This window comes from Anopheles ziemanni, chromosome 2 (assembly GCF_943734765.1).
Source record: "Anopheles ziemanni chromosome 2, idAnoZiCoDA_A2_x.2, whole genome shotgun sequence".
Lineage (NCBI taxonomy): Eukaryota > Metazoa > Arthropoda > Insecta > Diptera > Culicidae > Anopheles > Anopheles ziemanni.
In genome coordinates, this window is record NC_080705.1 from 88,250,286 (window position 1) to 88,263,574 (window position 13,289).

The 13,289-nt window shown below is 42.6% G+C and overlaps 1 protein-coding gene across 1 annotated transcript; it reads left to right on the top strand.

The window, feature by feature from the left end:
* Positions 1-8,849: 8,849 nt before the first annotated feature.
* LOC131282187 (uncharacterized) lies at positions 8,850-9,281 on the top strand. Its single transcript, XM_058311594.1, has one exon. It carries the CDS (start codon positions 8,850-8,852, stop codon positions 9,279-9,281), a length of 432 nt encoding a protein of 143 aa, XP_058167577.1.
* The last annotated feature ends 4,008 nt before the right edge of the window (positions 9,282-13,289 follow it).

Here is a 13,289-nt window from a genome sequence, read left to right on the forward strand (position 1 = left end):
GAATCGAGATATAGGGGGATTTAGACAGTTTTAGCTGTGCGTTGTTGACATGCTTACAAAAATCTAGAGTAAAGTTATGGAGTTAAACTTTAAACATATAATAATGAGCAATTGATGGGACGGTGTAGCGATCGGTCTAGATGCACCATATTATGATATTTTTAACACTGACAAGCATTCATGCAGAGTGAAGCTGAAGCTGGGAAAAGTTCCTGGTTTTTGTTCCCACCTCCCACCCGACAGACATTTATTTGTAGATTTTGTGAAAAATGGGCCATGGGAGACGCTAAACGGTGGTTATAAACCACTTTCCCGCTTTTAAAACAGCATGTTCAAAAACATCCGAAGCTCAATCCGACTCTAGAGTGATTTGTTGATGTAGTAAAAACGTGCCAAAAAAGAATGAAAGATTATATAATCGTGATGTTACTAGTTTTGTACAAGCAAGAGGGATAACAAAACTTGTCTTAGAGTAAAGAATTAAAAAAAAATAAAACATAACAGCAAACCCACCCTACCATCCAAACATTCTAAAATAAATGATGCGTGGAGCATGAGAATAACGAAAACTAGAACCAATATCCACTAGAACAGTGAAGGAAAAGGAAGACAATAAAAATGCAACAAATGAACGAACGAACGGACACCACCAGCGACGAAGCGTCGACTGACAGTATTAAAAGAGATACATTGGTAATAAATGAGATACGTTTCCAACTCGATGGATGAAGGACAAGTCCTTGTGCTTGTGGGTAAGATTTTGTTTGTGGCTAGAAACATTCATTTTACTACGATGATATATTTCTACTAAACAGCTAATGTATCTACTACTACATAGTACTTCGTTCTCTCTAGGATAGAGCAAACCCGTTAGTCTTCAGATCTAAACGGCTATTAACAAAAGTAAACAACTAACTATTATCATGTATTCGATGTAAAAGCTTCAAAAGGGCATGATTTAAAATGAGAGGTCGGAAGTAAAGTTGGGTAACACGTAACAGATGTACATTTGATTGCGCATTGCGAGAGGAATGCATTGTTTAGAAGGTGAGCGAAAGTTTGCGGGCTTGAACAGTAACATAAAACAATAAATTGAAAACACCTCGGAGTGTGCTGCAATAAAAACATCATCATCGTAATAATAAATCACGGGTCTGGTCTTTTTGTGTTTTAATCTTTACACCTTTGCGAAAGAAAACATTCTTGTCTTAAACTAGCTTTTTGCTATGCTGATTCGAAAGAACAACAGAAACACTTGACATGTTCTTAAGAAGACATAAGAGGGTTCCGTATACGGTCTACATGGAACTTCTCGCAATCTTGCGAGTACTTCCGCCAGTCTGGCACAGTATCTAAAAGGAGATATCCTTTATACATTCCAAACGTTCGCTTCGATGCCTGCCTCCTGTCAGGGTCAGGGTTTCTGGAGCATACTCCAACGCCTGGAGCAGAATAATGGCTGAAGCACCTCTCCGAATCTTACGTTTTACCCTACCCCGAATGACACCAAAACAATAGCTCTGAAGGATCGCGTTTCCGGTTTCCGTCACGTCATTGTTTCGGGCTGCTCACGAGAAGATACGAGTAGCCATTCGGTCCTACACGGTACGGTATGGTCCTCGAACGACCCCCTATGATTTGTTTGATGTAAATTTACTCCGCCTTGGATCCATTGTGGGTGTGTGTATCCAAACGACCAGTAGTGTAGCTGACTGCAGAGTCTTATCCATGATTTATGAAGATCTGTTACATTTGATACATGACTGCAACCTTTGAACCGGCATACGGATACGAAACTAACTGCGGGTTAAAGCCTCGGAGTTTCAGCACTAAATTGACTTCATTAAACGTTTTCAATATAAATGCAATCTCGTGCGCAAAATGCAACACACTTCGATCGATTCCATCCGTTCCCGACCAGAACGAATCTAATTAGGCAGAAAGGAAAATGGAAACGATTCTCGTTCGTTTTATTTTAAAATTCCCATTACAGAACTTGTCCATCGAAGAATGACGCCCAGGAAACAAAACCCATTCCAGCTAACAGCTAACGGCAAAGTTTTTAAAGCTAAGCAAAAGTTTCCCCGGTAGAACAAGGGTGGAATGGAAAATGGATGAGTGTTTTTGAAACGTTCCAGCTTTTCCGACCGTTGAACGTTAACAAGTTCGAGAAACGTTTTGCTGTTGAAACAGAGTAAAGTTAAAAAAAAAAAAATGGCGTAAACAATTCGAACACTTTTTTCGACACACTTTGAACAACCTGGCGTCTCCATTGATTTAATACATTTAAAGATTTAAAAAAGTTCTCAAGCAAATTCGTTGGAAAACTATTTGATGGTGTGAAACAATCCTGATAGAATGTGTTTATGTAAATGAGCCAATTTACCCGAAGCTGATGATTCACATGGTTAACAAACCATAAATCAGAACAGTCATACACCCGATTTCACCTACTGGCTTGACTTTCGTGTGAATTGATACAATTTGATTTATTCGAACCAAACCATGGCTACACAAACACTCACTCAGTCCTGTAAACAACTGACGAACGGCACAGATCGCGTTTACTTTCCCCGTAGAAGAAGTAAAACCATCCGAAAAGGAAAGAAAAGAATCTCGAACTGACATTGGATCGGTATGAAAATGTCTTCATTTGCAGCGCTAATTGATGTCGATCCTTGCCCCCCGAGACCGAACACTGCCACAACAGCGCCGTATGAATGATTTAAAAAACGCCGCTGTTTAATCTCTACGATGACACATAATTCCTCACGCTTCACCTCGAGCGCCTAAACATAACCCGAATGAATCAGGTGAATGTTATTCTACCTCGTGCTCGCCAAACCCAAAACAAGTAACAAATTTAACGGCACATCCCACGGACCTGCGGATTCCCTCGCTGTCACTACTATCAAAGTTGATGATTGGTTTGTCATACATTTTATTTCCTCGCCGGCTAACTCTTCTCGCGCGAAACCTGACTCGCGGTCAGTTTTTGGCAATGTGTTGGTAGATTGATGAATCAATCCCCCTTCTCGCAAACGCGTACATAAAAGATCTCCGCCAATTGGCCACACGGATCAGTAAACGTTTCTCCACGCGACACAAAGCACCGGCCTGCCGAACGGAAAACAACTCGAATCATCCAACTGCTCGAATTATCCCGAATCGCGGAACCGCTATCACTGCTCGAGAAAGATCGCGTCGAGCGCGTAACTGACATCCGAATCCCCAAAGACAATCGCGATCGCAGCAGCCGGCGGTTATTTTTGTGCGCTGAGTTTCAAAAACGAAACGTGATTCGTGTGTATCGCATTGTCCGCGTGGTGGGGTGGTGTGAGTGATTTTTACTTCGCGAGTCATCCGCGGGATTGCAAAGTCGCCGGGAAGCCAGTCGGAGTTCAACCGTGCACCAGGCAGCGCACATCTTGGAGATAGCGAAAAGCAACTGAGAGTCAGTCGAAAGAAGCCGCTGAAGATAGTGATTGTATCAAATTTCTCTAGAAGGTAAGTGGTAAAGGTTTTGAGTGAATTACAAAAAAATTGAAACCAGAGTGCAAGTGAATGAAACTTCTTCGGAAAACTATAGTTCGATGGGCATGAAGTGATCGTTACGATATGTTTGAAAGATTAATCAGGCACATGGTGAAGTGAAAGAGTAGGTTAACTTCGAAATGGTCGACAAGAACATTGCAATTAAAGATTAAATGAGGAAATTTACTAATGTAAGCAACCATACAGTAAAATAGATGGTACGCATTATTTAATTTGAAGAAGAGATTGAGGAATCAAATGAGCAAAAAGTTGAGTAAAACCTTTAGTCAACATTGTACATCACCAACGACTGCGAGTATCACAGGAGCAAGTAAAATTTTCATAAAATACCGATGTGTATTTTTAAATGAGTGGTGTGTTTCAACTCAAAATAATCATAAAGGTAATGAGGCTAAGATACGCAAACCAAAGGATAAAACAATTTAAAAAACACAACGTATTGAATATAAGGAAAGTCGTGAGTCTAACAAAAGTGTTTGCATAAGGCAATATGCTATGATTCATTCTCGACCTCCTCAGACAAAGTAAGTTTTATTTTCACAACGATTTATTGAGTACCAAAAAGAAATGAACACAAAGCAAACTCTTATCGTAATCGACAAGTGGAGGTATTGTCGTTGTCTTTCATAGCAGAAATGGAGAACAATACTTAACCTAGAAAACGAAATCATAAAGTCGGCGATTTCGCAAATCACGTGCTCCCACATCTACCACATCTTTTTATCAGTTAAAATCAATCCCTTGATAAAAGAATCCGCACGTTATCGATATTGTCCACGATACGTTACAATATGTGTGGCGCCGATCTTGAGCAGGAAATGCAATAAACAATCGTACTGTAGGCAGTAGGCCGGTGGCCACATGCAGTCACCGGATGTTGCAAATGTTTTGCCTTAATTTATCGCTCAATAGAAAACCCGCGGGTCGCACACACACGCACGGTTCGGTCTGCGGGCGTCTGGTTAATATCGGGAGAAAGAAATTAATTCCCCACGCGGCGAGGAGGAGAGTGCCATAAATTTAAAGCACATCATAACGCACCAGGGCATGCAAATTGTTCCAACCTTCTGTTGCACATTGGCATGCCGTGGGGGGGAAAAAAAGACACCGACCTCCGCGAACTCCAGTCGCGCAGGATCACATATTAATTAACGGAAGTTTAGCAGATGCGGGTTGGCTCGGGTAACATTTGTACATGTGGGACGAGTGTGCGAGACGCTGAAGGACCTGTAGGCTGGCACTTGCCAGACACCCTAATCTGGTTGTCGCGCCAGCTGAGTCACGTCCGCTTTCTCAGAAGTCTCGTCTGCTTCCGGAACCGCGCCTGCCCACAGAAGGGACGCCAACCTCCGCAACCGAGCCGGGGCAACAAGTTCGATTCAAAGAAACGAAAAAAAAAACAGAACAACTTTAAAACGGCCCCCACTCCGAACCAGTCGGATAAAGGGATGATGCATGGTTATGAATTCGCGTGAAGGCTCTTTCCTTTCGCTTCGAGCGGCGCCGAGTCTGGACGGTGGAATCATAAGTCTGGGCCTGGAGGTAGGCAGAAGGCAGCCGACCCAACAGCAAATACACGGATGCAAATGCAATCTGCACTGGCGATGATGCGATCGACACTCGCGTGACTGCTTTTCAAAACATAGCGAACCTCGGCGACCCGGCGGCGGCGTGTTCCTGCACCCAGAAGGCGTGCCAATCGAGGTGGGTTTTGCGATCGTAAAAACGAGCCCGGGGTTTTGATATCTTGACAGCGCCGGTGCTGAAACCCTCGACGTGTGCTAACGACGAAAAATGGAAAGTGTCGGCTGGCTAGACCCACACTATGTCCATCTGGTCGGAATAACGTGAAACACGTTGACAGATTTATGCTCATGAATTGCGTCTACAGCCTTCGTTCCAGCGTGCTTACTCACGAGAAGCTAACGGAGATCAATTTTTATTGAAGTTTTGCTCTTCTCCCATAAAAAAGAAAAAGATGGCGAGGAAATCAAAAGGTGTCGAATTTATGAGACCAGGTGGTAAACATAAATTGGAGGTGAAGCGAACATTTGCTTAACATTGCAAATTAGAAACGGTCATATTTCTGTAGCTGTTTCGTCCTCTTTGAATTATTTTCTGGAGAAAGGTAAAAATGATCTTAATATCAAACAATTTCAATGTATTTTTACATGCTGAAAATCAAGATCGTATATACAATGTGACGTCATCCACTTTAACCTCCATAGACGTTAACAAAATGGTTTGAGATTGCATTTAATCTCTCCCCTCTCGGGTCTAATGAAACGCTCTATTGTTCAAGTCCGGAGTCTGGGGGACAAACGACCGTTTAAAATCTAGCTGAGGAAATTTGAACAATTAAATGACGCTTTTCATATATATTTTTCCCACCGTTCGCCGTACGTCCGTTCGTTGCGGAGCTTCCGGTGTAGGCGAGTGTTGACGACAATTTTCAATTTTTGGTCCACATACAAACGAGGGAAAAAGGATAAATGGGATGAAAAATGAACGACTTCGACAACGGGGCGAAATATTTCACAACTCGTGCAGATTTTTGTTGGGGTTTTTTTTTATGTAGTAGCAACTCTTTCTTGAATCGGTATTGTTCGGGTTTTTTTTCAAAAGGAATTATTAGATCACGCCAAAGCAAAACCAGTCCGGAAAAGAAGAATGGAACAAATTTTCGAATTAAGCATGGACGTTCAAGCCTTTAGCAATGAAGGGGGACCATAAAAAAGCCGAAATTCCTAGTATCGTACCCCTGCTTTTAAATATTTTCTTGAGAAGACATAGAGAGTAAAATATTTAAAACTTTTTTATTGTTTCTCATAATAGATTTTCATATAAAACAAATGAAGAGATATGGTGTGTCTTTTACAGAAAAATGTGTTAGGAAATATATGAACTCTATTGTTCATATAATACTTCAATTTTTTAAAAAGAATAGGAACGCGCTTTCAGACAATTTCGTATCTGATCATTAAGTCGAGTAACAGGATAAAAGGTAGAAACTTTTGGATACATATTAAATACTAAATCAAATATCCTTAAATTATAATCAGAACCATTTCTTATGTTTATGAGGGAAACATTTTTAAAAACTTTGCAAAACTTGACCTCAAACGCGAATTGTTTACATAACGCCATTTCTAGCCAAGAATGTTAATTATGATTTGTGACATTTGTTACGCTCACACCAAAAAACGGTTCGGTGTGTTCTTCATAACAGCGACGTTTAAGACCTTCGCCCCGAAAACGAAACGAAACGAACAAACGATGGTTCGCTAATGTTTCGCGGTGTTTTTGCCCATTTCCCAAAACTCTTCGTCCCAAAACCGATGCTGTGCATTCATTTTCGAGAAATAATTTTAATACCCAATCCCATTGCCTCGCCTCAGAACGTTCCTCCGGCCGTTGCTTACATTTCGCCCTCGAGCCGTGTACACTTTATTACACGGTCATGTCGAGTTTTTCGTCCAATTTTCCCGCGTTAGCTGCGAAAAATGCGCACATAGCTTAGCTTACGGCGACCTCGCTCGCCTTTGTGGGAGAGCCAGAGGACACAAATGGCGGGTGGTGAGGGAGTGTGGAACAAAAAAATACACATGTCCGAGTTGTCTCGCCACAAGATACGCGTCGGAGTGTTCTTGGTTATGGCGCGTGTCCATCTCGGCGATATTCCCTCCTTCACAAAAGCCCCCGTTAGTGTTCTATATGGGAACCATATTTTTGTGAGATCACATTTCGAGCTTCGCTCCTAGCAACAAAACCTCTGGTGGATTACAAAAACGACGGATACGTAGAAAAAATTGCATCCGCGATTGCATTCGTCGGGTCTGCCACGATTAAAGCCACGAGAATTCGCCGAATTTCATTACAAACTCCGAACATCGGCAGGGGTTTTTTTCGATAAGCAAGTCCGTTCGATGATAACGTCGGTCGGTGGTCTGTGGCATCAATTCCAAATGGTCGTAGTGTTTGTTGTTTTGCGTTTGTGTGGATATGTTTTTTCTTCTAACTTATTTACTGCGCGAATGAAAATATAACTCGACCTCTCTTCGAGAAGAAAAAACTTCGAGAGAAAAACTATTCAAAATGTAATTTAACATTCCAAACATTCTATCGAAAATAAAGCAATGGAAAGTTTTCCCAAACCCGCCATAATACCATTACTCTTGTTCTACCGTAATGGTTGACAAATGGAGCAAATGGTTGCGATCGCAAACTCTCCTCCGGTTCCTTTATTAATGACAGCCATTCGCCTTCAAAGTGGGTCCAATTAATTCAAATTAAACACAAACATTGGCACAAGTGCGCCCTCGATGGAGCGGTATTAAAAGAAGGAAATGGGCGAAAAAAGAAGTGCGCCAAAAATAAAGAAACACTATCAAATTGCCATTACACACCGCCCCCCGGCAGCGGCTTGCATCCTTGACGTGCGATCGGGTCCGTTGATCTTGCATTTATTTGAGGAGGAAAGTAAATAAACAAATGTGCTCGCCCGGTTTGCAGCAGGAAGGAAAGCATCGGGTGAATTAAAACATACACATCCAAGCGGACATCGTAAGAGCGAGACGGCCCGAGTGGGTAATGTGATGAGGGGATGAGGGATGAGTCAGACCGTAAAACGGTCAAGTGCCCCGAATGGCGTTAAGGAAAACATCATTTCTCATCATCATCACCTCATCGTCAACGGTCGGGCGAACATGCTTGCTCGGGGGTTCGCTTGACAAACTCGCCCATGGATGGTGTTGTGTTCACGAGGAACTCCCTTTCGGCGAACGATCCGGAAACCTGATCCGTCTTAAAACCGTCTACAGCGACGACGACGACGAAGGAATGTGTCCATTCCATGTCCCGGGTGTGAAGGTGTTTAAAAATATCACGTCCAATCACGGATTTTCCCGGTCAACAACAGGCCAGACGGACTGAAGGCGAGAGTGAAGGAATGCTAGCCGATTTGTAGTAGTTTCGTGTAGGAAGACAACAAAATAGAACGGAGAGCACTCGGGAAAATCCTCCCCGGGAAGTGAAACGTGCGAGTTTGGGAGTCACGCGTTCTTGGTTAGGTTTTCCTCACTTTAAAAACGAACTCGAACAGAAAGCAGACGGAGTCGAAGAAGCTGTCGAACCTTCTGAGTGATATTAGGTTTATGTTTCTTCATACGATTCTTGCACCATCGATCGCGATCGATCTTCTGTCTGGCCTACTAAACATCTTCTTTTTCCTTTTTCTTCTCCTGCTCCCGCCACCACAGCCTTCAAACCCGAACTCAACAAACACTCAGCAAACGATGGCCCTTGCCGAGAGCACCACCAAGACGGAAATGACGCTGACGGAAACGTCGACGCCCGTCATCTCGAAGGAGGTCGTCACGGAGCGGTCGGCCGACGGCGTGTCGGAGAAGAGCATCACGCAGTCGAAGAGCTACGGCTCGGCGAGCGAGAAGTCCATGGTGGAGGAGTCGGCCAACTCGATCACCAAGAGTCAGGAAAAGTCCGAGTCGGCGTTCGCCTCGGAGCGCAGCGTCACCGAGACGGTGTCGGACGGCGGGGCGCTGGCGTCGTCCCTGCTGTCCTCCTCGTCGCTGGTCAGCTCGGTCACCAGCAGCAAGGTGGTCTCGTCGTCCTTCAGCTCGTCCACCTCCTCCTCCGTCTCGTCCTCGATCAAGTCGTCCTCGTCGTTCGACTCCAGCAGCGCGATCGACGAGTTCTTCAAGAACTGAGGGCTGGGATGGCGTCTGGGCGGGCCAACAACGGTCCGGTTTTGTGATCACTATTTTATGATTTTTCGGTTGTACTATCTTACATTTCTGTCGCCCTTGAATCCAGTGTGCGTGTGTTCAGCGTATTCCTAAGACATAAATGAACCAAAACCTACGGAAAATCCAACTGTCGCATTGAAAACAAACGCAAGAAACCTTACACTTCTCTCTGAAATCGCACACGTGCTTCAATACGTCTCCCGTCGGTTGTTTAGTGCGTTCGTGCGAGCCTCTATCATTCGGTGAAAGATCAACAAAACATACTTTAATCGCTAACAGCAACAATGTGTTCTGAAATAAAATAAGAATGATTTAAACGAACAACGCAATCTTCCCTCGGTCGCTTTCTGCGGTTACCATTTCCATTTCCTTTCAAATTTTTGCACCAACGATCAAGGACGATCACACCGAAGGAACCACAAAAAAGTTGGCCGTTTGCGTGCTAAAATTATCCGAAACGAATCGCGGAGAATAAAACGAATGCCGGCGCTCGAACCACGGAAGACGATTAGCTGCGGTTGCCCACGTTTCCCGTTTCGCTTTCCCGCTTTCAACTCCTCCATGCTCTTGTAGTAGTTTCCACTTTGTTTAACTTTGTTTTCATTTTTTTCCCCCTTTACATCTCGGTTATCTTGTTTTCTATTACCACCCAAACCCCCCTGCCTGCATCGCGGGCAGGTGAGCGATTCGGGTGGTTAAATTTCAAATTTCACCGTTCCACGTTCGCTTCCACGCCCGTTCGCGTATTCTCACGCAAACGAATCACTAAAAATAGCCCTTCGGCGGACAATGTGCATCGCGCCGTTGGCTTTCGGACGGGTTTGAATAGAAGAACGAAACACGAGGGAATGCAACTTGCTGGGGGGGGGTTTGTGGCTGGGAAAGGGGACGGCGCAGCATCAGCACACGACAACAGGCTGCCGGCTAATGGAGTGTGGATGAAGTCATCTCCGACTGTCATCCATGACCTCCCGCGTATCTGTGCCCGTGCTCGTGTCTAATTGTTGCCGGCGAGAGGATGGCAACTTTTAGTACCAATTGGGATAATCAATAAAAGCGAGTAAGTTATGCACTTGTCGACTGGTTATGTTGTTGTGCACGTTGCTCGCTTTTACACGTTTCATAAAAAATATCACATCGATTTGGGGAAAATCGATCGCTATTTCCAATTTAAGCGTATTCGTCGGTTATTCGATACGATAAATAAAATATTACCTTCCTTTGTATTTCACATTGGCTTTGATTTTCCAGATTCGAATGAATTTGATATTTAGATATTAATATCAATATTACATTTCGTATGATCTTATTTGTTATTCATTATTGATGCTGCATCCATTCAATGCATTAAAAACTCTACTAAGTTGAACAGCGATAGAGTTTAATAATGCCTTCAATAGTTTGAGTAACATAAAAGCCATTAACACTGTTCAGAAACAAATATGTGGATCAAATTTCGTTACAATGAAATTGGTTTAAGCTTAGTTTGTATAATTAAACCAGTTTTTCCTAGTAAATGTTGGAATAGAAATGTTGAAGTTCAATTAGTTTATATGTGCTACATAAATTTCAATTTTGAAATAAATTCAAACAAAACAGCAAACGACACACTCAGACAAAACCACAAAAGCTGCATAGCCTGACCACATGGAACAATACGAAACTATCGCTAACCTCCGGGACGAACTTTTGCAGTCGTAACGAACAAGTTGCAAACCGCCCGGTCAGAGGTACCGATAATAAACTATCACCACAAATCTGCGGGAAGTGGACAGGATCATCCTCACGTCTCGAAAACACCGGATCCACCCCACTAGTAACGATGACAGGCACATCCTTTGGTCAAAGTCAAGTTCAGCAGAGAACCCCTGAAGTAACCAAAGTTCAAAAAGTCTAAAGTGCAAAATTGCTGCTTCCCACAACCCGGTTCGACACTCGGTGTGCCTTTACTGCGGGAGAAGTAAGAACTCGGCATGCAACCAGTCCTGGGTAATGATTTATGGCTTCGATGAGGGTTTTAGGATGGGAGAACCCCCTGAACCGATCGAACTGACCATAATCCATGTAAGCGCCAGCCTAGTTTCCCTTACAAAATCTGAACGAAAAAAAATTAAACGTTCCATGTTCCAGTTTTCCCGCTCCCGTAGTATGTTACCAGGCTAATTGAAGTCATCCACAAACACCCCTCCCGCTCCACCTCATTATCTCGACAAAAATCACGGCAAAACGAAACTAGAAACCAAACCAATGTCCACCGATGTAGGACAAAGTCATAAAGTTACTGAAAGGGCAGATAATGGTTCGCTAACTTTCACCACCCTTTGCCGGGTCGAAAGACCTTCGTCTCCTGCCATGCGAATGACAATCCTGTTGATGCTGCTGACACAGCCCTACATATGATATAGGCTGGTTTCGAAAAACGATTTGTACGTGGAAAAACTAGGACACTCGAGCCAGTCAACCTTGAAATCGGTCAACAAGGATGATGTTGATGGTGAATCCTTCAACGAAGATTCCGTTCAACATTCCTTGCAAGTTGCAAGCAATGCGTACAAGCTTTTGCGAACAAGTTGTACGAAACATGCTTTCCGAGTTCAAATGAGTACTTTAAACACGATTTCGTTCCGCAAATGAATGGAAAATCAAAAACAAATTGAAAAATTATACTAATCATCTTATTTAAATAAGGTGAGCTGTGTTTGTTCAAATCTAATTACACTACACATAATTTAACCCTTGTAATTTAAACATGTTTTATTGTTGCCTGTCTTGTCCGTTAATGATATGTAAAGCTTACTGTTGTTTCAAATAAAATATATCAAATTATTCTAACAACGCTTAAATAAAAATATTCAATTTGATATCTCACTTGTTTTACATCACTTCCTCATTTGGCCCGCAATGCAAGGGATACCGAATCAACGAGACTTGAGACAAACATCTACCCTTTCAAACAGGTTATCAACAGAGTACAAGTTCTAAGTGCTTCCACTGTGTTTGTGCACGGACTCGTACGGGATTGTAACTTCTTCAAATCGACATCGGTCGATCGCTCGTCAGTTTGTATTCAGGATGTGGTCTGTCAGCAGGGTAACGCGATCGCTGTTATCGCTCTGCGTTTTGCTAGTCTGTTGCTGGTCATCGAAGGTGCACAGCCGCGTCTGTACCGCCGATGCACGATGGAGCGAAGCCGGGATAAAAATCAAAAATTCATTTTTGGTTTTCAGAAAAATGAAACATGTTTTCTTAAACTACAAGATGAAACTAAGAAATGACCCAAAAACTAGAGCCTCTGTTCTTCCAGGTTCTGAGAAACAGCCCGTCAAAGTCAAGATTTGTGAAAATATTGCGTGAAAAATTGAAAAAAATCCATCAACTTTGAAGGTCTGTAACTCGTATAATAATAGCCGGAATCGGATTTCAAGCACAGTTTTGGAAAGGTATATTATCATGCTTTATAATTGTTGACTGTTTGAGTAAATTGAAATTGATTGTCAAAAAATATTAAGCATTGTTTCTCAAAACTCCCGTAAAATTTTTCAATTTTCTGTTTTTAACCTTACGCCATCGCTAAGGATTGTGAAAGATTGTAATATGATGCATACCCACTTATAGTCTAGAATGTTTTGTAATAATAAATGATAGTTTTCTTTGCGCATACGCGCGCATCTTTACGTTATTCTGTACTTTATATGTGAAGCTTATAGTTTATCACCTACTAGGCGTCTCCATCATGCCATATGCAACATCGTGTGTGGTAAGAAATATTTGAAATTCTCATTCAATGAAAAATGTGAAGCAGGGTAGTGGTTGAACATCACGTAAAAGGTGAAAGACAAGCCAAGTCACTGGCAAAGAATGAAATTTGGTTTGGTTTGCTTTGAATGTATCAGGTCGCTTTTATTTGTTCTACAGCTCACAAACCCATCTTTTTATACCCAAAATTCCTCGAAATAATGTACCCTACAC

Bases quoted from the DNA above. Each gene is read 5' to 3' on its own strand.
- LOC131282187 (XM_058311594.1), top strand. From the start codon at position 8,850: ATGGCCCTTGCCGAGAGCACCACCAAGACGGAAATGACGCTGACGGAA.